Source organism: Zeus faber, assembly GCF_960531495.2.
Source record: "Zeus faber genome assembly, chromosome: 6".
In the NCBI taxonomy this organism is placed as follows: domain Eukaryota; kingdom Metazoa; phylum Chordata; class Actinopteri; order Zeiformes; family Zeidae; genus Zeus; species Zeus faber.
In genome coordinates, this window is record NC_137201.1 from 32,504,816 (window position 1) to 32,530,124 (window position 25,309).

Sequence of the window (25,309 nt, forward strand, 5' to 3'; positions counted from 1 at the left end):
TTCTTTTTTGTTTTTTTTGCTTTTGCTTGTTTTGATATCTTCATGACGCATTGAATAAGTATCATGAATAAAACGTATTAACGGTGTGTGTTTGCATTGAGAAAAGCGTTTATGCAATTTCGCCAAACATGATACAAAAGCCTCCTTTTGTCAGAGCATTTGTTGTTATTATTATTATTTTTTATTACTATTTTTTTCCTGTGTTTTCGGGGGGTTTGCGGAGCTGCAGGACGACACTCGAGACTCGCAGCGGAATGCGAGGGATCACACGTCCACTCCACCGATGATCAAGAGCTCCTCCAAAAAAAAAAAGATATATATATATATATATATATAAATATACAAAAAAAACCCAACATAAAAAGGCCGCAAGAGGTGGATAATCTTCAGATCAAAGTCCCCGCTCTCTGCGCTCCTCCAGCGTCGCCTTTTGGACGCGAGATACACATCAAAACACAGCAGCGCCCGCTGAGAACCAAGCTACGAGCTGCGGTGACTCTCAGATCAAATCGTGTATGAAGCGGTGAGTTGCAAGAGGAAACAGGCGGAAAAAACAACAACAACAACAACCCCCATCTATGGCGGTCACACTTATATGAAAGTTAACGCGGAATGGGTTGATTTGCAGCTCCAGCTGCGCCTCCATCAAATAATGTGTGGAAATAAAATTAACATGTAATAAAAGGCCGAAGATGAAGGACGTCTTGTTGGCGTCGTGATCTCCACTTCAAGGCCGTCGCCGCTCGCAGTGTAAGTATCAAACAAATCGAATTACTGTTGCTATTGAATTACAGGACCTTCGGTGGGTGCCTGGGAGGACACAAAGGAATGCCCTGACAGGGGTTCGCCTTTTCAGAGTTACTCGCCGCCAGGGGTGGCGTCGGCGGCGGGCGGGCGGGGGGGGGGGCGCGAAGCAGCGTCCTCCCCGTCCCTCGAAACGCCCCCGGACCGTGCGGCCTGGCGGCGCCGCGCTCACTCTTGCAGCGCGACCAAACCAAAACCGCCCGGCGTGGAGAGATATCCGTGCGGCCGACATGTGAAGTGACAGCCAGTCCATTACCGGCCCCGCCCCGCTCGCTCCGCTCCGCCCGCCCGCTCCGCCGCTAAGCCCCAGACTCCACAAGCTGAACCGCAACATCGGGGCCTCATGTAAAGGCTTTCGTCAACATCAGTAGTCAGAACACAGCGGCCGCGGCGGCAGCAATCCGGGCTAATCCAAATGAATCCGGGGCTCCCAGGTCTGTTCATCCTGGTTGGAGAGTGGGGGTGGGGGTGGTGGAGGGGCGGGGGTGGTGGAGGGGCGAGGGGGCGGTGATGGCGCGGGGGGTTGGGGGGTCTTATCTGCTTCCAGCGGTCGTCAGCTACACAGACCCCGTGTTATCAGGGCTCAGCCTGCTCAGGGATTGGAGGGCCGGTGGAAAGTAAACAGAGAACCTGTCCTCTGCTTATCTATCCCGGGAGAGAGGGAGGGGGAGGGGGAGGGGGGGGGAGAGAGAGAGAGGGAGAGAGAGAGAGAGGGAGAGAGAGAGAGGGAGAGGAAAGAGAGAGAAAAGCCCGTTTCCATGGCAACCTCCTCCTTGCCGCCCCCCCCCCCCCCCCCCCCGCCCGCCCCCAGCCCTCCTCTCTGGAGGCAGAGCCCTGGTGGTCTTTGTGTAATGCGATTCCACTAGAATGCACTGTGGATTAGAGCCGCTGCCTCCAGGCCCTGGGCAGGGCAACAGTAAAGACATTATTACCCAGATCAAACGCTGTAATCACCAGGCACTGGGGGCTTTCACATCTATTGCAGATAAAAAAAAAAAAACCCAAAAAAACAAAAAACTCCAAAAAAAACCCAAGACTGGCAAAATTCAGGTGATTAGGGGATTATTATTCTGCATTTCAGCATGGTGCCAGTCGCTTGCTCGAAAAGAGAGAGAGAGAGAGAGAGAGAGAGAGAGAAAAAAAGCACTGATTCTCCATCTGATGGATGAGGGGGAGAAATGCAGTGTGCCAGCCAAAAGAAGTAGCCGGCCAGGAATCTGGTGGACTGCGATCAATGGCTGGCAGCGGAATCCAACGACGACAACAAAAAAAAATAAAATAAAAAAACAGAGAAAAGCACTGATGCAGCATGTGCACATCCGCACTTTGGCACGACGGACGCTCTTCCATGTTGTAGAGTATTTACATTTTGGCTCCTACAGAGGGGTTGAAGGATGCACCGCTATGGCTGCGGTGAAACCGCGCGTTTCCTTCCAGAGTGGAGGGAGAACGACATGAGAAGCTGCTGAAAGCTGCTCTGAGGAGCTGATCAGCACCAGGGAAAATGGAGACCTCAGTGTCCAGCAGCAGGCCCTTACAGGTGCGGTCTTTCATCTCCTAATATTACACCGGTTGATTAAGCAGGGAGGGAAATTCTCCTTAAAAGAAGAAAATAGGAAAAAAAAAAAGGGGGGGGGGGGGTGGGGGGCAGTGGCGGAACAAACGCACTGAGGAAGTGCAAACTTCAGAGATGTGGAAAGAGAAAGACTTTGGGGCTGAACAAATAAGGCCCGTGAGAGCGCAGCGCGGTGTCCGGCTCCATGCTGAAAGCATCCGGCCGGACTTCTGTAACCCAACAACATCTCTGAAGAGGCAGCTATGAGGGGCCGCGCGGCTTGAGGGACGGAGCCTGAAGAGCCTCGCGGTGGAGTGGAGGGACCGGGCCCATTCAGCCGAGTCCGCTCAAAAGTACTCGACCACCAAAAGACCACTCAAGAGAAGCGGAGAGCGGTGGTTACGTCATCCTCCTGAAGTGGCTCTGCATAAAACCCTCACCCTCATTGTGAGGCTCTGAAGTAGGCAGCACAGCACGTACGGAGGGAGAACCTACAAAAAAAAAAAATAAATAAAAAAGGAACCGCCGTCCCTATCGGGAAAAACAAAGATCTTCTATTTTAAATGAACCGGAGAACAAAGTTGAACCGCGTCCGCTCTCCCGGCTGACTAGTGGGCTCTGTAAGGAACTAGTGACCCGTCTTTGTTAGTGTCGTGTTTTAAATGAGGACTTTTCCCTTGGCTTCCAAGCGGATGCGGTCATATAAAAACAAAGGGGAAGGGGACTCCAACCCTTAAGTCTCAGCCGGTTCATCTCAAATGTTAACGTCACGTCATGGGGCCCTGCAGCCATTTACACCTGCAGAAAGACCCGCAGAGCGCCCCCAGGAGGACACACCCGGAGTCTCCGTCGACTGGAGCGTTCTACCCAGTCACAGCATTCTCTGGTTGAGTCACCGAATATCAGTACAAATCTATACCACGTGGCCCAATTTTTTCATGAGGTACTGCAACAGAGCTACAGGAATTCAGTCAGATTATTTTATATTAAAAAAAAAACAGTTTATTGAAATATCAACAACTGTACAATCCTTAGTGACGATGACAAGTGTTTGCTACAAGATTTGAAGTGTTAGAGGGCGGAGACCATGAGCGTCTATGAAAGAAGATTACAATGGGATCGATGGAGTCGTGAAGAGAGGAACCGGGGCAAACGCGTGATCTGGTCGTCGGTTTTGGCCTAGTCCCGTAGGCGTGGCATATCAGTCACAGATTCAAAGGACGCTCTCGCAGCGCTTCCGGATCAACGACCAGAAGTGATTCCGCTGAGAGCGACCAGTGTTCACGGGGGTCGACAAACAGAACCTCCTGGGGTCCCCACGCGCCCCGTCAGTCCTCGCGAGGGGGGCACAGTAGTCAAACCTTTTGGAACGTCTTTAAAAAGCATCCAGAGTTGCAGAATAGATCCATACTTTTAATGTGGAGTTCATGTTCGGGGCTGGAGATTAGAGGTGACTGGAAAAGCACATTCCCAGAATTCTCCACCGTTAAAATCCAACGGAGAAACGTGTGTTTTCTAGCAAATAGAGGAGATGTTTGGGGAAAAAAAAAAAAAAAAAAAAAATTCCAAATTAGATTTCCAAAAAGGTCATCCTGGACAAAGAGCATGAAAAAAAAGCAGAGTAGGGGTAAGAACTGAAATAGAATATCCTCTCACAAAGTCCTAATCTAATTTCCAATTCCCAGATGGGACAGAAAAAAAAAAAAAAGAACAAGAAAGAACCATCACAAGCGTAACTGGACACCAAAATATAAATCTATAAAAGGCCTTTTATTACTCCATTATGTACACTTTTCACAGGACCTCCAGGAAGAAGCTCCGCAGCAAAGCGCCGCTTCTGGCTGCGCCACAGAAGTGCATCTCCACGTAAAAAAAAAAAAAAAAAAAGAATCCGATGAACACAAAAACAAAAGAAAAACAGCAAGACCATCTTTTCCTCTGGCTCCTCGAGATGCGCTCGCTCTGTACACGTGTTAGTCATACGACGATGGAGGAAAGAGACGCTCCCCGCAGCCACAACAGAGGGGCCGGTACGGTCCGCTCCGGTCCCCCCTGCCGGCGCCGCCCGGGGACGTCCACGCTGCCGTGGGGCGGCAGAGGGAGGGGCCGGCGTCCCGGAGTGTCCTAGTAGATCACCTCGTACACCGTGGCCTTCTTGTCCCCGGAGCCCGTCACGATGTACTTGTCGTCGGCAGAGATGTCGCAGCTCAGGACGGACGAGGACTCCTTGGACTGTTTGAGGGGAAAGAAGGAAATAAAGACGTCAGCGTCCCTTCACGCCGAGCGTCACCGCCCCCTCCGCCCCAAAAACCCTCCGCCGCGTCTTCTGTACGGAATCTGATGGGAAACGGCTGCTCCTGCGCCCGAGGTTTTGGCGGAGAGGAGCGCTTTGAGAAGCTGAACGACTCAACGTTTTCAGAAAACGCTCACAATGACCTCAGTCGCCTTTTCAAGTAAGTGAGTAAGTAAAGGCTGATGTTCTCCACAACCACAAAGACTGACCCTCGTGTGTCACTCATGGTGATGGAAGGAGACGAGGCCTCGGTTTACGCCCTGAACCAAATCTGGAGTTAGGCTAGAGGGAAAACTGCTGAAAAGCAAAAAACCCGCAGCTCGTCCGAAAGGAATTCTCCTCCGGGTCAATATTTCAGGTTTGGTTTTCACTGATAGAGAAGCTCCGTCACATAGCGGTCGCTGCGCCCTTCCTCCTCCTCCTCCTTCTCCTCCAGCAGGAGCAGACAGGACCCATCGATCTGCCTACCTGGAATATGCTGGCGCCATAAGGAGTCCTCCAGGCGTTCAGCAGATTGTCCTTCCCCGTGCTCACAAACCATTTACCTGCGGGGAGAGAGACGGCAGGAGAGTCAGGACGAGCGCCTTGAAACGAGCAGATGGAGGCAGACGGGGAGAGGCCTCCACCCGCATGAAGGACTGTGCAGCTACAGCAACAAAAGCTAAGCTGCGGTCCATCCAGGGAGAGATTGTTTAGTGTGTGCGTGAGTTTGACAGTCTCTTTAATCTACAGCATGTATTGACACCTATGAATAGCAAATAAATAATAATAATAATAATAATAATACAGTAATAATAATAAAGTAATAAAGGATGCTGGATTGCCTTACATGCTCCCTTTAAAAGTGAGTAAATCTGTTATTTTCCAGTTCAGAAACGTCAATGTGGATTCCCAGATGATACTGCACTGCAATGTGCGTGTGTGTGTGTGTGTATGTGTGTGTGTGTGTGTGTGTGTGTGTGTGTGTGTGTGTGTGTGTGTGTGTGTGTGTGTGCGCACGCGTGCACGCTCGTACCACAGTAGGCAAACTTTAGGGACAGGACACAGCTCTCGTGCAGGTGGAGCTGGTACTTGTCGGGCTTGGTGTGGTGCAGAACCTCCACGTTGCTGCTCTCCATGCCCACAGCGAGCCACTCGCCGGTCGGACAGTAGCCCAGAGAGAAGATCTGGAGGGGGTCAGGGGTCAGTCAGTGAGGCAGTCCTTCCGAAGTAGGTGGTAACACCAGAGTCACATACGATATGCTAAAATCAAAAGGTGCCTGTACTGCCACAGTTCCACAGTTGTACCTGCGAGGTGAAGTCGTGCTGCTGCAGCTGCCGTCCCTCCCTCAGGTCCCAGGACCGCACCGTGTTGTCCAGACCCCCCGTCCACAGCTTGGTGCCGTCGTGCGAGATGTCGATGCAGCTGGCGCCGTCCGTGTGGCCCTGGAACTGTCTGCAAGCGTGGAGAGCGGGGAGGGAGGGTCAGAGGGGTTTCCCCAAGAAGAGGAGAGGGAGAGAGGACCCCCTCGTCCCCCTCTTCTTCCTGCTGTTACTTTCCCGTCCAGAGAGCTGATGTTCGTTTGCGATGTCATCATGGACTCCCTCAGCGGGTCTCAGGGTAATACTTCTTATATCGACACAAACATAAGACAGTTTTGGCCCAGGCGTCAGACGTTGACGGCGGTTCCCACCTGACCAGCGTCTGGTTGTGCAGGTCCCACACCGCGATGTTGCCGTCGCTGCAGCAGGAAAAGCAGACCTTGGCGTCGGGGCTGATGGCCAGGGCGTAGCAGGCGGGGGCGGAGGACGTGAGCTCCGCCTTGATGCGCGGCGTCTGCGACGCCAGGTCCCAGATGGTCAGCGTGCTGGCCTCGCCGCCCACAATGAGCGTGCGGCCGTCCGGCAGCAGCTTACACGAGCGGATGTAGTTATCTCTGTTCTGTGGTGCACAGGAACGAGGACGTCAATACCGGCGCGCTCGAGGCGCTAAAGACTGAGGTGGCGGTCACGTCTGCCACGGCGATAATACGCAGCGAATTAAATGCATTCCGAGGCAGTCATGACACTCAGCAGATTGGCTCGTGGCAGGAAAGTACGTTTAAAGCGTCGTTGGCCTTGCAAGAAGGTGACAGAGCTGCAGCTCTATCAAATCAGGTGTCGGGGCTGGAACGTGGCAGCGCTCCATCATTTATTTGTGTTAGTTCGCATTAATGTCCAAATTTGTGCAGACCGCTTCTGCCTCAGTCTCCCGGAAAAGGACAAAATAAATTCCTGGAGATTCTGAAATTATAATGTTTTTCCCGCTACGGCAAAAAAATAACTACACCACTGCAAATCGTCATGTTTTGTACAGTTCTGCACTGCCAAATTATAACCTGCTACAAATAAGTTGTGATGCAGGAGTAAATGATGTCATTTTGTTGCTGTAATTTGTGTTTTGTCAGTCATCAACTATGACAAGAAATGGAATTTCATGAATTTCCTCTTTCTCAGGCAGCAGCTGGAACGCGGCCTGCGTCCCCGCTACTCAGTCTAAATCCGCTCAAAGTGCAGGCCGTCTCACCAGGCAGTCCAGCTGGGACACGGGGCTCTTGCTGCCTGGTTGGCTGATGTCCCAGATTTTGACGCAGCCTTTGCCTCCGGTGTAGACGTGCCGCGTGGGGTTGCTGATGGTCACGGCGCAGACCACCTCGCCGTGGCTCAGCGTGTTGATCTGCCGGGCGTGGCGCGGGATGCCGGGGCCGATCAGGGCGTCGGGCGGGAAGGGGACGGGCTGCATCTGGCCGTCTGCGCTGACGTGGAAGGAGTACGCTCTGGAACGAGGGGAGGAGCGTGTTTGCCGGCGAGCTGCCGATCGTGTGTTTCGGCCGGAACCTTGTGCGTCTGCGGAGATACTCACGGTTTCCCGCCGGAGATGGACGTTAAGCTCGCTGGGAGGCCCGGCGCTCTCATGTGGCTGTGGGGGTCAAAACCCTAGAAAGGGACAGAATGTAAGACTTTGGGCAATCATGTGGTCACCATGAAACCCTCACGGTGCATCCGTCCTATCTAGAAGAGAGGGGGCGTGGTCTCACTAGTGGGGAGCGGCCGTAGGCGGCGGCCGCCGCAACGCTCATCTGCGGGGAGATGTGCAGGCCGGCGTAGACCCCGGGGCTGGTCAGACCTCCGTTCATGTCGTGGTGGCCCATCATGGCGAACGGCGTGGGGTAGGACCCCGCGATGGACAGGGGGGTCCGCAGAGCCGGGGCCGCTGCGGGCGGACACAGAACAAGAGGGCGCGACCATGTGACATGGCGGTGGAACGCCGGGAGGAATCGCCAACGGCAATGGGTTTGTCACAGAGGGAGGATTTAGGGAAGCACTTACCGAGAGCCTCCATGCCTGGTGGCTTGCCCAGAATGGGCCTGAGCCCGGGGGTGGAGCTGGTGCCAGGGGTGGGGGCCTCGTTCCGCGGGGTGGGAGTGTTGGACTTGAGGCCGGGAGTGGAGGATTTGTCGTTCTGCGGAGGGAGAGAGAAAGCGACGCATTCAGGATCCAGGGACCGGGCGCTGTGCGAAGCGACAATTTGAGAGCGAGCCGAGGCTAATCCAATCCAATTCTGACAACCCCGACAGTCCTACAGAGCTATAAACTCCTATTTATTCCAAAACCTATTAAAGCCACAATGGAGATGGAGCCATTTTTATCCCCTCACTTGCTTTGGCTTTAATCTCTGAGCGAAGCAGCGGAATAGTTAAATACACTGAACTATTAACAGTAGACCTGACTGATCCCGGCGAAGGACAACATTATCCCTGACATTTAGTCATGCACTTAAAGCACTGACAGCCATTCCTAATCCACTGCAGAAATGTCCCAGATGTATTTTTTACACATCTACCCTACCCCCGTTTTAAGTCCTTCCTGTCCTGGTTTGTTCTCCCTCCTAACTTCCTGGTGCCTTACATGGCTCAGCTCCTTGGCCTTGGAGGACGGCGTGCTCCCGGACGACGCCACCGAGGCCGGGCTGTTCGGCGTGTCCTTCTTTGGCGGGCGCGGCTTGTCGATGCCGTTCTCCGGCGGGGAGTGGGTGGGGCTGGCCCGTGGGGTCGCCGGGTCCTAGGAGGAGCGCGGCACAGGTTTCAGCCAGCGGGCGGATTTATGGCACATTTTTCATGTTGTCAAATCACTCACCTCGTTGGAAACGTCCACGACCAAGTCGTCACTTTTCTCCCCGTCGCTGTCCTGTGAAAATTAATGCGAAAATTTGTTTCAAAATCATTTACCCTCATTTTGACATGTTGCCATGGATCTGAATATCTGTCTTATTACATGAGCAAAAGATCCTTCTTGACTAAAGCAACGTTGCACAACAAATCACAAAAGATGGCAACAAACTCTGCAAATCCAATGAATGACAAGAGCCTTCGATCGTTGAAGATATTGTATAAAAAGTGATGTTTCAGGATCAATAGAACAGTCGGAGAGCGCTCAGAGCCATGGTAAACAATACGTCAAAATGGCCGACAACATGGCTAATGTTCAAAGCCAGATTAGCGGTTTCCGGGGCAACATGACGTCGCTCTCTCTGGAGGCTTACATATCTGCTCATGCTGTCCTTCTCCTCCACTTTGCGTTTCTTGGAGTCCAGACTGAAGTCAGACGAGCTGCGGTGTTTCTCGCTGGCAGTGCGCAGGCTTTCTGACGGCGATATGGAGTTATTCTGGAGAAAAGGAGGGGGAAAAAAAATGGCTTCATTCCCATTTTATTATTGACAGTAAGGCAGAGGAATGAATCATTCACCCAGTGCCAGCTGAGAGGACTATTTGGCAACTCAACATGCTAAAAGTGCCTCACATACACAACTACAGACACCACGGACCCTTAAGACCGCGCCGCCGGCCAGCTCCTTACAGTACCACGCCACCGACCACACCAGCCTGTGGCTGGCCACACAACAGAAAAGGTTGTTATCTGAACTGAAAGACGGGGCTTGTTTTCCAAGCTCGTCGCCCTCCTCCTTCTCATGACTGGACAACAAACAGCCTCAGAGGGACATGAGCAGTGTGTTGTGGCTGAACAGAGGCTCTTTCTCTGGAGTCGGCCAGCCCAAGAGTGAGAACGGGAGGAGGGTGGGACAGTGTGTGTGTGTGTGTGTGTGTGTGGGCACTGATTGCCACGGTACGCTCGGGCACCATGTCAGTTCCATTTGGCATTTAACGGCGGGCTTTAGGCGCTGAGATAAAGAGAGCAGGATCTATGTCCTGCCAGTGGCTCCCACACAGGAGGACAACGACTCACTCCCAACGCCGGCGGAATTGGAAGAGCCCGGCAGGTGTCCAGCAGGGCGTCGGAGGAGTTTGCCGTCTGGCTGAAAGAGGCAGAGTCCCCGCGTCCGCCTCCTCGGAGTGGAGCGGCGGCGTCCCGGAAAAGCGGACAAAGAGTGACGGACTAGCAGTTTGGGCAAAGGGCAGTGTGTGTCTGCACAATGGCTGACCTTTAAAGAGATGCTTAGTGTGACTCATTAACCAAAGTCACCACTCCGCTATCAGATGACCTGGGACAAGAGCGCAGCAACATAACAGGCTTACTAATCGCCTCTGGAGTTGCATTTCCTCAGACATGACTGCACCCATTCAGCCCGCCCAGCCGACAGAAACAAAATCCAACAGAACCATCACAGCCATTCAAATAAAATGCCTTGGTAGGCGCAGTCAGGCAGGATGGAGAAAGAGAGAAAACCCAAAACAATCCTGCATTTGTATTCATACAGCATATTATATTCATCGCAAGCGACAGAGTGGGCTGGTATACAAATCCTTCAGGAAGCGACGTCCTCCGAAAGTCTTTCTTTAATTGTGATGATATTAGAAAGCTCCTAATCTCTGTGGCGTGACACGAGTCATTTCCCCTCCTGATCAAATGCACAAGGGGTCACATTTCAACCCTCATTTCACATCAATCAGCAGCACATCAACGCCGCCGTGGGAAAGACTTTATCGACATCATTTTGGGATTAGAATTTGAAATGTGACAGTCGATAACAAAACGAGGTATTCCCCACGCGAGGAAATAACTTACCGTGCTCTCTTTACGGCGCGGACCGCAGCGGAAGGCGACGATCCAAAATAAAAAGAGGGAAGAGGGACGCCGGTTAGAGTCTGACAACAGATATGAAATGACTTTAACTGAGTTCAAATCTGATCACCGCGGAGCCGGATCACAGGACAAGTGAAGTGCAGAGGAACTTGTATGGTGGAGTGGCTCGTTACACTGGAGGATTTTTAAGTTATCGCTGTTTCTTTTAACACTTATCATTTTATTTTTGTTGGTGTTGTGTGAATTTTAATTCTATAGAATATGAATAAAATTGACTTTTTCCAGTTTTTCTATCTTTGAGATTTGTCTCCAGGTTTCGCTGCAAAGTAAGAGATCATGATCTCATCCAGTGCGGATGATTAAATAAAGCTTATTATTGTATGTGAGAGATAAAACGGGAAGGTGCAATGCTTGAGCAGCTTGAGTATTATGAGGTTATGGGATGGAAGCAGCTCATTACCCGGCAGAATGTGAGCAGAGAGAATGCTCCAACCACCTCGGGCTGCTTGGATTCTGAATCCCTGCACAGTGAATTACTATTCCAGATTTGATTTACTGGATTTATTGAATTTTTATCTTAAAAGTTTTATTAACATCTTTTTCACATGTTCTAATTTCTTTGCTGGCCCATTTGCAACGTTGGGAAATTACATGTTTGTTTTTTATTGCTCGTGTACTCCGGTGCAGTGTAAAGACAATAAAATTGAATTTCACTCGTCCACACAAGTATTAAAAAGTGCAAAGAAAAGTCACACACTGCACTTCCTATTTAACCTCGTGAAGTGGCTGATCAGTGCCCACTTGGTGGCCCGGATCCCCCACCCACCTCTGTGCTCCAGGTCGTGGTGGTTCTTCTCGTCTTTCACTGGCAGGTGGGCCTGGCTGCCCAGCGCTCCCAGCGCCAGGAGGCCCGAGCCGGCCCCCGTCACCAGGGGGAGGCCGGGCGGCTGGAGGCCCGACGGGTGCGGGGGGAGCTGTGCCGGGGGCCCGTGGGCGGCGTGGGAGAGGTGCTGCGCCTGGAGCTGCTGCTGCTGCAGAGGACAGGGAGGGAGAGGCGGAGTGGGTTGGAGGGAAAGGGCGAGGAGACGCCGCAGGATAAACACGCGCCCGTCACTTAAACCCCATTTGCTCTGCGGGGCGCACAGATATTAGCACATTCACACTTCTATTACTGTCAGGATCAGTGAGCGATCCCTTCCCACTGCTATTTCCACTCTGGGGTTAGGGCGGCGTAAGTCCCAAGCAAGGCAGAGGCCACGCCTAACAATCCACTGCTCAACACGTCAGGTGCGTGACACATGTTGCATGGAGTCTCATAGCATTCAGTTAGTGCACAACTACGTTATACCGCATTCTTGAAGCCAAAGATCTAAACCGCATTTCAGCCAGGCGGGCTAATTCCAAAAGGATTCCCGCGTTAGGATTCCACAGAAAAACACTCCTCAGCAGCCAGCGAGTTGGCCAATCCTCTTAGAGCGAAGCCTTCCCAGAGCTGCAGCAGAAATGTGTCAGCCTGTGGACTAAACAACTACCTGCTTTTTTAAACACTTCAAAACACAGCCTGCCTCTATTTACTCCTCTCACATTCACATTCCTGGATTAACAGCGCATGAGTCATCTGCACACAAACTTTGAGAGACCAAGGGAGCGGTGAGCGCCAGAAGCTAGAGCTAGCTCAGTGTGGTGTGTGTGCGTGTGTGTGTGTGTGTGTGTGTCTAGAAGGCTGTTACAACAGCCAAGACCAGGGTCCCATGCTGGCACTCAGTCAAGCCTCCAATATTCCCCATCAATATTTGAAAGGCACAGGGAAATGGATGGGAGTTAAAAGGCACTCAGTATGGAAGTAAGCAGTTTAAAGCAAGGTTAAATAATACTTAGCCAAGACACCAATAAAAACATCAGCAATTTATTACTTGTCTACAAGCCAGCTGAATAATTCAGCTGCCGTTATGGCATGCACCGCCCCTCTTTTACAAGACCGACTTCAATCAGTGACCATTTATGGTCATTTAAGGAACATTAGATCATTTAACGGTGAGGAGGTGGCAGCTCGACGCTGAATCTCCCTCCACATGAAGACCGTCACGGAGCGATCCGAGCGGCTTTGGAATTCATAGTTCCAGCCGATGACAGGATTATTCAGCAGGACTTATGGGGGCGCAAATTACCACAATATGTGGTAATATCTGTCTGGAGGGGAATTTTAATTGCTTATTGCCTTTCACATTATCTGCACAGTTGGTGGAATTGACTAGATTACAGAATGATAAAATAGTGTTACCGCTGGAGATTTGAACTTGCAACCTTGCCCTCTACCAGAGCAGCCATCAATCCAATTATAAAATTTGCATGTGAGAGAGCGCAAGACTTGGGGACAGAGGGAGACTCGGGTGTGCGTGTGGCAGAGTTATAATATAATGTCCATGAGGGAAATTAAGGAGCCATTGGCAGGGGAGAGCCATCTTTGCTCATTGTGTTTAATGAGGCACTGATGGGTAATATGCATGGCTGATCAGCCGGAGCCTCATTAGAGGGGCAGAACTGGAGACAATAATAAATAAAGGAAGGAGGGCTGTCCTAGTCGCTCTAATTTAATATTCCCAGATAAAGACCTCCACTTTGACCTCTTTTTTTTTTTTTTTTTTTTCTCTCCCCTCCTCCTCAGCGCCACTACGGCTATGGAGAACGTTCCAGTTTAAAGAGAAGCTCACAGGCCAAACAAAGTGAATCCAGGACCGTCTCCCATAGTAAACCAAGTGAAAAGCAGGCACTTTGGCTGCGATGGCGTCATGCAACATGCACAAGCATTTCAAGCGTGTGTGTTCTCACACCAGCTCCATTAGCTGCAGCACGGGGTTAGAAACAGAACTGTCTGTGGACGTCACTAACCATGAAAGCTGGGAAGGCAGCGTGCTGCTGCTGGGGAGGAAGGAGACAGGCAGGTCAGACCCCGCACGCTAGAACCTTGGACCACTGCACCCCATAACGTGCCACTGGCTCACCTCGATTTGGAGCGGCATCTCAAATCGAACGGCGCTACCTTAGCCAGAGGGAATCACAAAACTAGCAGCTGTCCTAGATGCATCCTATTAATGGCCTTCAGCTCCATCAATAAGCAATGCATCTGGCTCCTGCACATCGCCCGCCTGCCTGGCACGCTCCCTTCACCCCACCTTGCTCTACAATATGCATGAGGTCTTTGGCATGCCTGCGCGGCCTCGCCTCAATGAATTACTAATAGAAAAGTATCCGTAAAGCACTGCTGCATTTTCACCCTCATTGACAAGTGCAGCCAGGAGGACTTTGGTGAGAGGGAGGAGGCGGCTGTTCAACAGCACTACAAAGAACAGAATTGAGAAACCATCAATGGATACTCCACCGTGTTGACTCATAGTGTGGTCACTTGTTGAAGTTGTAGATAATGACAAGTAAGAATGCACTAACGCCACAAGATCACGCGGCTCTAACTATCTAACACCATAAACCCGGGAGCAACGACCTAATTCACTTTTATTAAAACGCATCAGTTAAGCGTTTGTTCCACCAATGGCAGGATAAAACATCTGCCTCGGCCAGGCAGATGAAAACAAATAGCTCTCCGTCACCTCAGGACACCGACTCAGAGAAATTCCAGGGAGCAATTATGGAATGGAAGGTCACCACGGGGGTAAAAATTGAATTCCAATATGTGCCTCTGGGCGTCTAAACAGCCATTCAGGTCGGGCTTTTTTTGTGCATGCTAAGTAATAAGAACACTGATAACAGCAGGTTTGTATTGGGGGTGAAACCAATCAGTTCTCGAGGGGGGTGGGGGGAGGGGGTCGTCGCGGCTGATCGATGAGGAACAGATGGCCGCTCGGGGCAGCGGCGGCCATACTGCTCTGTGGTAATGGCCGACTCAAGCTGCGTTCCCTTCACCCTCTGCTTTAATCCCACAGCGATCCGGGTCAGCAGTGAGGGATGAGGCTCCTCGTTAAAATCTCAGCCAATTAAAGCAATACAGGAAGTAGGGGGTCTGAAGAGCTCCCTGGCTGCATTTATAAAGACACAACAAGGTAGTGAAGACACCACCGAGAGCATCGCTGCAGCTGCTTACACATACGCAGTATGGAGTGGATTCATTTCTGCACTTTAAAACATTACAATGGAACAAAAAAATAGATATATATTTACAATACATATTAAAGAATGTATGGAAGGGGCAAACCTGCACTTTACCTTTGAATAGTTTGGTTCGGGTTATTAAGCATTTCAGTGCGGACTACATTGAATAGTTTCAAAAGAAGATTTAAGTAATCATTGCTTGTGCAGGTTTGCCCCTGAACGGTGAATAAAGGAATAAAGGGGGTATACACACGGTGAGAGGCAGATTGGGAAGTCCACGTACCCCGATGATGGCATTTAACTCTGTCATAGTCACCTGCTTGGCCCGCTCGACGGCCTGAGCGACCTGCTGCTGGTGCTGAAGGAAACACAAGAGAAGGAAGGGCATGAGTTAGAAGCTCATCATTATAGCGCTAAACTATTTATATCCAAGTCTAAACAACGACTTGGATTTGTTTAAGTAAATCATGAGAATTCAGGACATGAACACTACATGTGCTGTGATTGTAAAAAATGTATGATATCAAGTGTTGTTTTCTCTTGCCATTTTGGTTAAAAACATCACCCTCGATATTGAATTGATGGAGGCTTCTTGTTCACTAGTATTAACTTGGTCATCAGCGTATGGACATGAAACACCTCAGTCGTCAGTCACTCACAAACGCTGTCTTACTTGTCAATTTCACACTTGATATTCACAACCGCCACAACACGTTGCCTGCAAATATTGAAAACTATCTAAGGTTTTAGATTTTAAACGAGTCGAGGGTGAAAGTGGGGCTCTTGACAAAACGAGCAGCAGCACAACAACAACAACGACCGCTGACTGACGCTTATCCATTTTGGAAACTCACCTCTTGAGACAGGAAAGGCATAATTTGAGCTAAAATTGCATTGAGCCGCTTGGCGATCTCCGTCTGAAAGACAAAAGAGGAGCAGAATGAGACGCTGAGAGCCCCGAACACAGTGGCTCCACAACACCCCCCCCCCCCCCCCCCCGTAATGTTTACACCGATTAAGTCAATTACTGCGGCAATCAGAACTGCTTGACTCAACATCCTCTAAACAGCGTGATATTGACATTTGAAATATTTAAAACATTAGCGGAACCCAGGGGGACACAGCACATCTGTGCTGAGAGTGCACTCCATGCTAAACGGATATGAGTCGGCAGAGTGCTGTCGTGTTAAGAGCATCCTCTCAGCGCCGCCCTCCTTCCCCTCATCTGCAGCACTCATGTCCTGGAGTTAACCTCAGTCTGACTTCCCGGCCGCACCCAGGACGCAAGCCCCACCGACCACACTTTCACATGTATTTACATATGGCATTCTAATTACACTGTATAACTGATGATTAAGCAAAGAGCCCAGACTATAATGTTCTTTAAAGCATTGCACCTCCGCCTGGGATCAATAACCATTAGAGAACAGTGTTCTGAGAGGTTTGATCTTTACTGGACTGGCGTTGGGGTGGTTTCTCAGCGAGCCCCGCGCCCCCATCCCCCTCTTCCCATCCATCCATCTCCTTCAACCTCCATTCTTCTGCCCGTCTGCCCACCGCCATGGCAACGGCAGCAGCCCTATCTCGCCGGGATCATTATGCAAATGGAACCTCTGCTTGACCGTAACAGGGTTTAAAAATCATATTACGTGCTTGGAGGCAGGTCATTAAATTGAATTTTCAGCCTGTCGATCAGATAAACAGAGCAAACGGATGGTGAATGAAGAGAGTGGTAGGGGGGGGTGCAGGCGGGGCGAGATCCGCTCCCCCGCATTAAGACACCGCACACCCAGGCTCCCCTGCCCCGTCCAGGGACGGGGGCCGGCAGGCGGCGGCCTCGCAGGTCGGAGCGGCAGAACAATAACAGCGGCAAAGCTGCATCATCTATGGAATTTATGATGTGCAGTTCAAACCAGGGCCACAGCAGAACACATCACAGGGATTTTCTCTCTAGTTTTTCCCATTCCAAGCTGCACACACACAATGTACTCTGTGGACCGCCGGCTTATTTATCGCACATGAAAGAAATGGCAGGCTGTTTTAGCAGCCAGACATATTACCTCTGCAGAGCCTGGGAGATTGGAGAGGAAAAGCCCTGCCGACCCAACCACTGCGGCCATGTTGTCCTTTGACGAGCAGACCAGTGGAGAAATACAATGAAGTTCTATCGATGGAAGGACGTTAAGCTGAAGGACGTGCATGCAACGTGTGGTACAGAATGCACAGCGGCCCTCTCACTAAGACGGTTCCATTACATGGTGCCATCAGGGAAAAACAGATCCAGACCAACCATCCCTCTGTGACAAACATGTAATCATTACCAATAAAGCGACCAAAGGCTGGGATGTGCGTTTTAAGAGTATTTCACATTAATGCTGCATAGTAAGTGCTCTACGAAGGGCTCAAGAATGCCCTCAGAAATGGTTGAAAAGCAGCAGAGCTGATATAATCCTTGTTTGTTGAGATAAGCCATGTCAATAGAAGTCGAACATTTGACAGGATTTGTAAAAAGGCCTTGAGCGCAGTCCATTCCTCTGAAGCTTAGTGTCATGGTGACAGCTGGCTGAGAGAGGTCAGGAGGTTGCCAATTCACCCTTCCCCAAACAACTGTCTGCTTCCACACTCCACAACATGCAAAGACATGGAAACAGGCTCCGGTCCAACTGGCCGCTGTTGTCAAAATAGATAGAGAGCAGAGCTAGGAGGATTTCTAGTTTTGCTGGCTGATAAAAAAAAAATGGACTGTTGTCGCTTTAAGCAGATGACAGCCTGGCCCTTGAGAGACTGCTCTGCTACACAATTACAGGTACTCGGACCTGTCTAGCACCACTTTAAGAGCACTCTCCAGCTAGCTTGTCAGCGGCGCGCAGGAAGCCATCTGTCCGCTGCTATCAGTGATGGGAGAATGGAGTGAGACACTGATGAGCATTAAATACACACGGAAAACAACTGGTGGCTCTGGTCACATGGTCCAATCATAAACAATACTTGACCCAGTCAGATTTAGAGGGCCTCCAATTTGTCTAAGATGACAGTATTTTCTCCTTGTCCCCTATTCTCTTAAGCCACGGGATTGAGGTCTGTACTTCAGCGGAGCCTCGTCCGAGCCAATGGCTGATGACAAGCTTCCACAAAGTCTGAACGTAGCACAAAGCCCTTGTTAATGAGCAGCCAGGTCCAGGCCAAACTGCTAATTGACATCCAAATTTGCCTGCATCGATCTAGCCTGAGTAAGAGCAGGAACCTGACCAAATGGACGGATCATTACGATAATTTAACCTTAACGACACAAGCAGCGCTGATAAGGTGGTACATTCCCTTTACGAGCTGCCCAAGTTTGTTTTTCTAACAAAATACGTCAGACAGTAGGCTTACCAGAAAATACTGACTTTAAACCTTAAATACAAGTGATTCAGCCCTCAACAAGTTCTTTGTGCGCCTATGGACATGCACAGGACCAGGACTAGGACGGCTGACGCGACACAGGTTCTACCTTGGCAGGGAGCGAGCGGAATGGTTTGAGCGTCACCAAACTCCCCCGGACGCTCTCACTGTGCGGCTCATGGAAATTAACAGCAGACAGTAATTACCTGTCGCCGTCGCACCGCAGAAATTAGCTGCATGTTTCCACAGAGAGCGCCACCTGACAGAGGATCAGACAACAGCACCACATCGGCCCATCGGAGCCGCGCTGGGTGCGTTGAGAAATCCGCATTATGTCTGCACGCAGTAATGAAAAACGCACAGTTCGAGGAATGGATTCCCCAGTAAAAAAATAAAAAAATAAATAAATAAAAAATAAACTAAATCCCCAGGCAGGAAAATAATACGCCTCTGTGCATCCAATAATCCGCCCCAACCCGGGCCTGTTAACCACTCCCTGTCTTCCCCTTCTCCTCCCCCCGCCCCCCCAGCCTTAATCTGGGGAGGGGAGGGGGGGCGTGGGGCCGGGGCCCACACTGTTTGCTCACAAACAGTCCGTTCATCAGGTTAGGGCCCCGTTGATGAATTATTCAAGTGCTTCCATCAGCTCTGTTGAGGTTCCTGATAAAAGTCAGGCGCTAAAATGGATCAGTCGATTAACCTGTTTACACGGCCTGTCGCCCCCCACCGCCCACCCGCCCCCTCCCCTAGTCGCCTCGCTCCCCCTTCTCCCTCCCCTGGAAGGAGATAAGTGCCTGACAGGACCTATCAGAGCAGACCCGGCCCTGACAGACATGTCGCAGAGTGACACCCGGTCCAGACGCTGATGGATCACCCCCTACCACAAAACGCTGTGCCCTCATCGCTGTCATTAACCAGGCCAGGCGGCCACGGCGGCCATATTGCTTCCAATCTCCATTAACCATCCACACAATCCTCATCTCTTCATGGTTGTCAAGGCAATTGATCCTCCAGAGTGTAGCAATGCATATTAAATATAACGGTGGAACCTACAGCACATGGAGCATTTAGACACTGGTACAGAATGAGGCGGAGGAAAGGACCCCGTTTAACGCTCCGCCTTAAAAATAGAGGAAAAAACATGTATATTCCCGGGGTTATCTCCCTATAATCGTCAAGTCAAAGACTGGAGTTGCCAAACCGTGCCTTTAATCGTATCTAAACCCTTCATACATGGAGGCGGCAGCAGCTCTGGGCGGTGACCCTTTGTGTTTCCAGCTCAGTTCAGTTCACAGAACAGGAACCGAGTTGCTGCAGCCTCCGACCGACGCCGCAGCGGCCCGGAGAGCGCGGGTATGAATAAACGTGTATAACGGCGCCTACCTGTTTGTGCATTTCGATGTTCAGGCCGTAGGACATCTCGTAATACTGAAACGAAAAACAAACATCAGCTGTCGCGCCAATAAGCACACAAACAAACAATGTGAACACGTCAGCTTTGTACCGCCGACGCTATTTAACATCTTAAGAATAAAGCGACATATCGTCAGAGGCTGCTTGATCAGGGCTTCCAGGACTGACAAACGGGGGGGTGGGGGGGGGATTCAATATCTTGTCGATATCTTATTGTGTGAGGCGCGGACTCCAGGACGAAAGGGTTGGACGTATTGATCAGCGCCTTAAACCCTCAGATCTCTAACATCTCCGTTTACTTAGCTTAACGCAATTGCTCAACACTCTTGATATTTCGAGCCAGGTCAGTCCCGTCTGGCTGAAATGTAATCCGCCGAGCCCGCAAGTGGCGGTCGGGGCAGAAATGGCTTTCCAGGCAGCGTCTATCTGATGAGGCCAATGCATTATTCACTCCATTAGCCTCTTCGAAAATTACTCTCAAACAAGAGAGCCATTCTGTCTGAGATCAGAGCCCCACGGTGGTGGCGTAACCCGACACGCCGTGCTGGCTGTGGGATACTTCCCAACATGTTTACCTAACCTTCTCCCTGTCCGCCTGACATGCCTTTTCCCTGTGAAAAGAATGTTTAACTTAAGTCTCAGCGTATTGGTTTAAGTCATCCCCTGTGTGTTTACCCAGGATAACAGAATAAACTACAATAGAAGAACACTGATTGCGTCATGTCTGAACAAAATGTCGGTGTCACAGACATATCTTTGTTTGGCTAAAGCCGAGCCGTCGCGAGAATATGGCCAGAAGGCAGGCTGATCATTTAGCTGGATGCTAAAATGCTGTCCACTTTTGGAGGATATAAACAGTGGCGTGTTCTCTGTCCTCCATTTTGTTTGCAGTGGTGCATTTTCCCACACGCTGCACAGCCCCCCAGCCCCCTATCGGCTAAGTCCTAATTTATAGCCGCGCATACGTCTGAGCGTGGGGTCTCCTAGGAGAATAATCAGATCAGCACACACAGAGGGCAACGCTGCAGTCATTGACCCCTGGAGATCCGGGGGGGGGGGGGGGGGCGCTCTCAAAAGGAGCCGTGCTGCAGCACCGGGCCCCTCGGGGGGAATTCTCAGGCCTGTACCTGACAATGTTCAGCCTAACAACCACGCAGGTAAACACAACGGCAAGGCCCAAGCTCCGCACCGACCCGGTCTTATGACAGGCCTCGCAATTTGGGAGTGTGCTGCAATTGCGCAGCATTGTCATATAATCTTACCATGACATAGTGACGCTGCATCTCTGTCTTCTCATTGGCCAGCTTGTCGTACTCCACCTTAAGACTAAAATAGAAGGGAAGGTGTCAATTTTCAGGCGTCTCCGGCCCTTCAATAAATCACACGCTCCTAACCCCCTGAGCACACCGTGCAAAGGATAAACTGCAGCCTTTGTTGTACTTTCTCCACTTCACCAGACTTGATAAATATTAGCTTGAACACACCCCAGGATGTTAACGTGTCCGTAATCATTACCTGTGATACTGGGCTTGAAGGAACTGAAATTCGTCTTTAATTCTGTCACAAGACTCTGCCACGGTGAATTTGAAGCCAGGTTGGCCAGGCTGATGTGGAGCCTGAGGAGGGTGGTAAAATCACATGATATCACACCGGCAACACACAGGCACGCATACGTTACCATGAAAAGTAAAAAATATTATAGTAGAACAACCTCGACGGGCTGTCACACAGACAATAAAACAACACTTCTACACAAAGACAACACTGTCGCCTTGCATAATATCTGTCTCAACCACCAGGATGGTATCTGGCTGCGTAAACATGGTGCTATCACATCATGTGTGTAGTAATCCATGCAAAATACATGAATATAATGAAGTGAAAAGGGTGAGAACGGGTGACAGGACGACCGGGTCAAGGAGGACAACCTCCCCCGGTGTAAAAGCCGAGGACGTGGAGCGGCGTCCTACCGGGTGTCGGCCTTGTGGATACATCTTAAAGTGGGTCCGTGGTTTGTGGGTCACTCTGGTGGTCCTGGTGGAGAGTGGTGGTGGTGGTGGTGGGGATCAGGCCCTGGTACAGGATCCCGGACGACGCGTTTGATCTGGAGGTTGAAGGAAGGAAAAATAAAAAATAAAATCGACACCAGCACAACAAGCATTTAATATTATTATTATTATTATAAATATTATTATTATTGGTCATGGAAAGTTAAATAAGAGAAAAACAACTCGGGTCGAAGGAAGCATTTTCCCTACATTCATAAAATAATGAAATCATGAATTACATAAATAATAAAATCCTAAATTGAAAAAATAAAATAAAATAAATAAAATGAAGTTAAATCCATCTGAAGCAGCCCCGCTTGCATCTAATAAAAGCCTCGGTGGTATAAAGCCCCGAACGGGACGCGGAGCTCCGCCGCCCGGTGAAAGCGGATCTACCGACGTGGTGACTACGTACCGGGCGGTCGCTCGGTCCTCGGCAGAGCTTTTCTGGAGGGGGGAACCGAAAAACAAAAGAAGAAAAAGAAGAAGAAGAAAGAAAAGAAAATGAAACCAGCTCCCGGTTCGTTCAGCCGCGGCGCTGGACGCGGGTCTCCGGCAGCATCCTCCGCCCGGCAGCCCCGGCTCGGTGCGAGGAGGGAGGGGGGGCCGCTGGGACGGACCGAGAGAGTCCGGGCGCGTTGCTGCCGCTTTTCGCCGTTTGGCCTCGGTTCCCTCCGTCGGCGACCGGGCGAGTAATCCCCAAAAACAACAACAACAACAACAGCCGCCGCCGCCGCCACAACGCGCCGCGTCCGGGACTCTTTTCTTCCGCGCTGAGGCTGGAGCTCGTCGGTGGGGGGGGGGGGGGAAGCCGCGTAGCACGGTGCTGCTCCGCCGCCGCCGCCGCTCACGTCTCCTCCTCCTCCCGCCGCCGCCGCCGCTGCCCGAGCTCCCGGCGCCGCACACACACCAGCGACGCCGCGTGCACGCCCGCACACACACACACACGCGCGCACGCAGACACGCACAGCGGGGCCGGGCTCCCGTGACACGCCCGGTCCCGGCCAATCACAGCCACTCCGCCGGCACCTCGGCCAATCGGAGCCGCTCTGCGCCGCCGGCCAATCCCAGAGCGACCGCCCCACGTGGGGGGGGGGGGTGGGGGGGGGTCAGTCGTCAACCGACGTGACGTCACCGCGGGTTTACGAGACACCGCGTTGCGTTACGAAAATTACAAAACAACAACAACAACAACAACAACAACAACAACAACAACAACAACCGCGCTAATGTGAGGGGGGTTAGTCAACAACAACAACAACAACAAATAAATACAATACAAATAGAAAACAATGTCCAGGGCCCAGTGACGTGGGAAACCAGTACAGGTTGATTTCACGTGCGCGCGGTGCTCGGTCTGTATGGCGTGCACGGTGCTCGGTGTGTTGTGTGTTCGTGCACGGTGCTCGGTGTGTTCGGTGTTCGGTGTTCGTGCACGGTGCTCGGTGTGTTCGGTGTTCGTGCACGGTGCTCGGTGTGTTCGTGCACGGTGCTCGGTGTGTTCGGTGTTCGTGCACGGTGCTCGGTGTGTTCGTGCACGGTGCTCGGTGTGTTCGGTGTTCGTGCACGGTGCTCGGTGTGTTCGTGCACGGTGCTCGGTGTGTTCGTGCACGGTGCTCGGTGTGTTCGGTGTTCGTGCACGGTGCTCGGTGTGTTCGGCGTTCGTGCACGGTGCTCGGTGTGTTCGGTGTTCGTGCACGGTGCTCGGTGTGTTCGGTGTTCGTGCACGGTGCTCGGTGTTGGGTTCGTCTTCCTGCGGAAATCCTTTAAATCTCGTTGCAAACAACAGATTTAAGTTTCAGCCTAAAACCCTGAAGGAGGCGTTCAACACCCAGACACGGAGCACAAGACGTCATGTCTGACAGTGCGACGTAAAGACTGTACGTCAGGGAGAGGAGACGGGGAGAGGAGACGAGGAGAGGAGGAGAGGAGGAAAGGAGAGGAGAGGAGGAGAGGAGGAAAGGAGAGGAGGAGAGGAGAGGAGAGGAGAGGAGGAGAGGAGGAAAGGAGAGGAGAGGAGGAGAGGAGGAAAGGAGAGGAGGAAAGGAGAGGAGGAGAGGAGGAGCGGGGGAAAGGAGGAAAGGAGAGGAGGAGAGGAGAGGAGGAGAGGAGAGGAGGAGAGAGGAGAGGAGGAAAGGAGAGGAGGAGACGACGAGAGGATAGGAGGGGAGGAGGAGACGAGGAGGAAAGGAATGGAGAGGAGGAGAGAGGAGAGGAGACGAGGAGAGGAGAGGAGGAGAGGAGGAGAGGAGACGAGGAGACGAGGAGAGAGGAAAGGAGAGGAGAGGAGGAGAGAGGAGAGGAGAGGAGAGGAGGAGAGAGGAGAGGAGGAAAGGAGAGGATAGGAGAGGAGGAGACGACGAGAGGGTAGGAGGGGAGGAGGAGACGAGGAGGAAAGGAGAGGAGAGGAGGAGAGAGGAGAGGAGACGAGGAGAGGAGAGGAGGAGAGGGGGAGAGGATACGAGGAGAGAGGAAAGGAGACGAGGAGCTGCTTTGTCTGGTGCGAACATCGGCCATGATGTCTGCGCAGGACGCAGGACGACTCGTCCGCAGCGAACGGATCCTTCAAATGACTCGGAAGACAGGAGTCGCTCAGGGAGAACCGTGGGCGAGCGTCCGTCACTGACAGTGAACGCGAAGGACCAAAGTGCGAGGAGAGAAAAAAGCGTCATAAATAATAACTTCCTGTCACAGTCATCACTCACATTCCACATCAATCATTTGCTGGATAAATATTTCTTGAAATACTTGTGGGATCCGCCGTTTGCATTGCTCCGCCTAAATACACCATTTTGACGGATGGTATTTACATAATTGCCTATTCCACATACATAAGCATATTCCCTCTATCTATTCCATTTTATTTCATTTTATATTATTGTATTTTATTTTATTCTATATATTTTTATTTTTATTCTATAAGTATTTGACTTACTGTATTACGTTTTAGGAGTCAGTTAGTTGGTCTTTTAGAAAGACATTTTTCCTAGGACCTATTGTGTGTTATAACCGGGTGCGTTGCATTACATTTCACTGCATATATGTATGAAAGTATGTATATGTATGAAAGTATGTACATGTATTAAAGTATGTATATGTATGAAAGTATGTATATGTATGAAAGTATGTATATGTATGGAAGTATGTATATGTATGAAAGTATGTACATGTATGAAAGAATGTATATGTATGAAAGAATGTATATGTATGAAAGTATGTACATGTATTAAAGAATGTACATGTATGAAAGTATGTATATGTATTAAAGTATGTATATGTATGTGACGAATAAACCCCTTGAATCTTGAATCAACTTGTTTCTCTTGAGGACCCCCCCCCCCCCCTCACTACGCGCCGAATCCAGCGGAAGGCGCGTCCAGCTGAGTGGAGTCGACTCGTTCCGCCGCAGTGAAGCACCGAGAACCGACTCCGCGAAAACGGCTCCAACCTCCCGCCCGCGTCCGGAAGCCTCGCTCTGCCCCCACGTGGGGCCCCCGTCCCCCTGCGGCTCCCAGGCCTCCCGACCAATGGGCGCGCGCCGCACTTACCGCCTGGCCCGTGATTGGTCGAGCCGCCCCGCGCCTGTCACTCAGGGCGCCGCGCGTCAATCAGCACCACGTGGGGCCGGGCGCTGCTCCGCCGCCCCGC

The 25,309-nt window shown here is 51.2% G+C and overlaps 1 protein-coding gene across 1 annotated transcript; it reads right to left on the bottom strand.

The window, feature by feature from the left end:
- Positions 1 to 3,899: 3,899 nt before the first annotated feature.
- On the bottom strand, positions 3,900 to 22,563 carry tle3a (TLE family member 3, transcriptional corepressor a). The gene is made up of 21 exons (XM_080002237.1): positions 22,077 to 22,563; positions 21,584 to 21,717; positions 21,129 to 21,229; positions 20,876 to 20,939; positions 19,584 to 19,628; positions 15,671 to 15,733; positions 15,070 to 15,174; positions 13,602 to 13,631; positions 11,522 to 11,743; positions 9,214 to 9,336; positions 8,808 to 8,858; positions 8,580 to 8,732; positions 8,001 to 8,133; positions 7,709 to 7,884; positions 7,534 to 7,607; positions 7,198 to 7,447; positions 6,326 to 6,573; positions 5,940 to 6,087; positions 5,668 to 5,818; positions 5,121 to 5,197; positions 3,900 to 4,591 (listed from the first exon to the last, which is right to left on the bottom strand). Exons 2-21 carry the CDS (start codon positions 21,605 to 21,607, stop codon positions 4,484 to 4,486), a joined length of 2,346 nt encoding a protein of 781 aa, XP_079858363.1. The 5' UTR covers positions 21,608 to 21,717; positions 22,077 to 22,563; the 3' UTR covers positions 3,900 to 4,483.
- Positions 22,564 to 25,309: the final 2,746 nt, after the last annotated feature.

Bases quoted from the DNA above. Each gene is read 5' to 3' on its own strand.
- tle3a (XM_080002237.1), bottom strand. From the start codon at position 21,607: ATGTATCCACAAGGCCGACACCCG. The intron at 6,088-6,325 runs GTGGGAACCGCC...CCACGCTTGCAG, and splicing joins CACAACCAGACGCTGGTCAG to ACAGTTCCAGGGCCACACGG. The intron at 4,592-5,120 runs GTAGGCAGATCG...CCCCTCAAACAG, and splicing joins ATGGCGCCAGCATATTCCAG to TCCAAGGAGTCCTCGTCCGT.